The sequence below is a fragment of the Nanorana parkeri genome, unplaced genomic scaffold, assembly GCF_000935625.1.
Source record: "Nanorana parkeri isolate BGI_ZX_2015 unplaced genomic scaffold, ASM93562v1 scaffold2184, whole genome shotgun sequence".
Taxonomy (NCBI): Eukaryota; Metazoa; Chordata; class Amphibia; order Anura; family Dicroglossidae; genus Nanorana; species Nanorana parkeri.
This window is the reverse complement of record NW_017308452.1, coordinates 180,838-184,163: the sequence shown is the minus strand read 5'-3', so window position 1 is coordinate 184,163 and position 3,326 is coordinate 180,838. Positions and strand designations below refer to the sequence as shown.

The 3,326-nt window shown below is 49.0% G+C and overlaps 1 protein-coding gene across 1 annotated transcript in view; it reads right to left on the bottom strand.

Moving 5' to 3' along the window:
- Nucleotides 1-182: 182 nt before the first annotated feature.
- The window catches only part of CACNG1 (calcium voltage-gated channel auxiliary subunit gamma 1), a 13,688-nt gene continuing 10,544 nt past the window's right edge, over nucleotides 183-3,326 (bottom strand). Inside the window, exons 2-4 of the mRNA XM_018572954.1 lie at nucleotides 2,568-2,642; nucleotides 957-1,094; nucleotides 183-409 (exon numbers count right to left, since the gene is read on the bottom strand). Coding sequence (XP_018428456.1) covers nucleotides 183-409; nucleotides 957-1,094; nucleotides 2,568-2,642 — 440 coding nt within the window. The remainder of the gene's footprint in view (nucleotides 410-956; nucleotides 1,095-2,567; nucleotides 2,643-3,326) is intronic.

The following is a 3,326-nucleotide window of genomic DNA, read 5'->3' as shown; positions in this document are numbered from 1 at the left end:
AGCGAAATGTAACAGCCAGCCGTGGACCATAGGACCCTTTGTGTGAGCTATATACAATAAAGAACTTTCTCCATCCTGCTGACATGGAGACGGAATTGTACAGATCAGCAGATATGAGATATGTATTCGAGAAGCTGCAGTCCCCATCGGTCTGGAGGCTTTTGGAGGGGGGGGCCCCCCCCTCACATCTCAGGATCGGCGTCCATACAACTCTCCCACGGGTTCCTGGGCATCCGGGGTAAGGAGATGAGCACCAGGGCGATGCCGCACATGAAGAGCAGGGCGAAGGCGGCGCAGGCGCAGCCGAAGGACCAGGAGTAGTAATACTCGATCCAGACGGTCTCCTTGCTGTCAATCATCCTGTGCACCGACTGCCTGATGACCTCCGCCGAGATGATCATACACAGGCCTGGAACATGGAAATGACACGTCAGAGGAATGATCTGCAATGTGGACCCCCCACCTCGCTCCCCGCTGGAAGACTCCTGCCTCATGGTTACCCTCTCTGGTGACTCATAAGTATTAATGTCAGGGGCCTTCCTTTCTTTTATGACAGGTGCACTTTAAAACCCAACTGCAGCCCAGAATTTTGTGAGCATTCTTCACTTACAAAGGAGGAGGAGGAGAAAGTTTGGGATGAACAATAAAAACTCTTCCCCCCGTTCTACTAAATATCTGCGCTTTGTGTTACTACCTCCCGTCCCATCAGACAGACTCTTCCCGTCCATGCAACACCCCATATCTGGAACAGGAAGTGAGGAGAAACATCCCCATGGGGGGGGGGTGCAGACAACAAATCAAACCCAATAGGTGTTCTCTAACCCTTCCTCACCCCATCCAAAACACCAAAATTCAAGCTTTGGGGGACTCCTGCAGTCATTGGGGCTTCTGGTTCCCCCCCCCCCCCCCTGTGAGGGGACCGTACAGTAGATACATCAATATAACGGCGCACTGACCTGCGAAGATGTAGAAGAGGCCGGCCGGTTTCAGCAGGTAGTCCAGCTTCTCCCTAAAGGACAGCAGGGTGCAGATGGTGCCCATCGTCATGAAGCCGACCCCAATGATGGCAATGGCTGCAGCCGAGATGCTGTACTCTGCAGAGACATGAATCAGGGTAAGGGGGGGTATTCTTAGCCCTGACCTCCCCCCCCCCCCTTCCCTCCTAAGGTGCGGGGTGAAGGGGGATTGATGAGGACAATTATAAATGTGAAGACTGGATGAACAAGGAGATCCATGCCATTCCTCTGAGGCCGCCTCTGTCTACTATGTATAAGTCATTGCTGTTATTCCAGCATTGAGTCCATGATTCAGGAATACATGCAGCATAGACATCGTCATCTTCCACATCATAATTATCTCCATGCTTCTAATTTCCAGTTGTCGCCCTGCAACAGGAAGTTCTTGAACAAGGATCATCAGGACAGGATCTTTTGTAACGCTCTCTTCATTTCACACAAATGACTTTAGAAATTCCATTGATATTGAGGCATTGTTCACACCAAATGCAGAGCAGATCCGCATGAGTTTCTGCACACGCAGTGCAGTGGGTTGTGCCACGCTTTTGATGCTTTCCGGGCCGTTTTTGTTAAAAAAATTAATTATTTTGTAGTTTAAAATGGGCTTTCAGTGCGTTCCAGGCGTTTGCATGCGTTTCAGAGCAGGTAAAATAGGGCCTGCTGCAGTTTTTTTTACCTGCTCTGGACCTGAACTCTACGAGGTGAACTGGAGCTAAAAATCCCATTTGGAATACATTGGACGCAGTTTTGCTCCGGTCTGTAACTGCTCCACTCCTGCTCCACGCTAGGTGTGAACAAGGCCTCAAGCTTCTGTAAGATATTAGTGATCAGAGATGGAATGTTACTGCTGAACCTAGACTATAAAGTTACAAAGTATCACTATGACCGTCTATAGTCCTGTGCAGAGGAATACAAAGTATCACCATGAATACAAAGTATCACTATGACCGTCTATAGTCCTGTGCAGAGGAATACAAAGTATCACTATGGCGGTCTACAGTCCTGTGCAGAGGAATACAAAGTATCACTATGACCGTCTATAGTCCTGTGCAGAGGAATACAAAGTATCACCATGAATACAAAGTATCACTATGACCGTCTATAGTCCTGTGCAGAGGAATACAAAGTATCACTATGGCAGTCTATAGTCCTGTGCAGAGGAATACAAAGTATCACTATGGCAGTCTATAGTCCTGTGCAGAGGAATCCTCATCAAGCAGCATGGGGGACTTTATATCACTGGACCCTAATGCCGGGAGACCCTCAGAGATGATTCTAATACTAGGATGGGAAGTATGACGGCACCGTGTAGTGACAACTCATCAGACGCACACATGTGCAGCAAAGAGCAATGATCGCATATACAGTACAATATCATATTGCTGATCTCTAGTTCATCTTATTGTTTGGCTGCGGTTACAGTGCCGGGGTTGTGTCCTCGGGATGATGTAGCAGAGGAGATGATGTGATGATTCTGAGGACCGGCGTTCACTCCTTTATTCACCAGAAACACATCTTATAGCAAAGAGGCGCAGCCGACGTCTCCCGTACCTTTCTGAGTGGTGACTTGTAAGATCTCCGCGTTCTCTCCAGACGTGAAGTGTTTGAAGTAAGAGCAGTTTGTCGCTGGAAGAGAAGATAACTATTCAATATCACTACCATTCATTTATACAGCTCCAACATATACCACATTTCCCACTCCAAACTTATTTTCCTCTCCTGCAGGGCCCTCTTCCTCGTCTCAGCAGCCAGGGGGTGGGGCTAAGGGGAGAGGGTCCTCACACAGCAATAGGTGCTGCCTGCTTCTCCAGCCTTGCCGCACAGCCGCCATGTATATGCTGCGGGTGGCTGTGCGGCAGGGAAGGAGCGGCACAATCTCGGGGGGGCCCTCTTCTTCCTCGCTGCCCCCCCAAGTGGCGAAACGCCAGGGCCCGATCGCAATTGCGACCCTGGTAGTTCCGCCAGTGGTTCCAACTGAATGTCAAACAAAACTAAACAGAAGGTTTTAGCTGAGGCAGTTCACTTTTTCCATCCCTGCTGCCATTGCGGAGTCATCATCCTGCGTTGTCTTTGCCTAGAAGCTCCTCGGAATCATCATCAGATCTCAACGGTGCCTGGACGATGCTGAAAATGATTCAATGTGAGCGTTCCCACAGCCAAATTATTGTTACATTGTAACATGGATCCAAAAACACTGACAGACAGGCGGAAAGCATGTTATTCTCCTCTTCAGTGAACGTGTGTGTGTGTGTGTGTGTAGATGACAGGTGCTCTTTAAGTGCTTTAGAATCTGTTGACCATCTGCTCAGC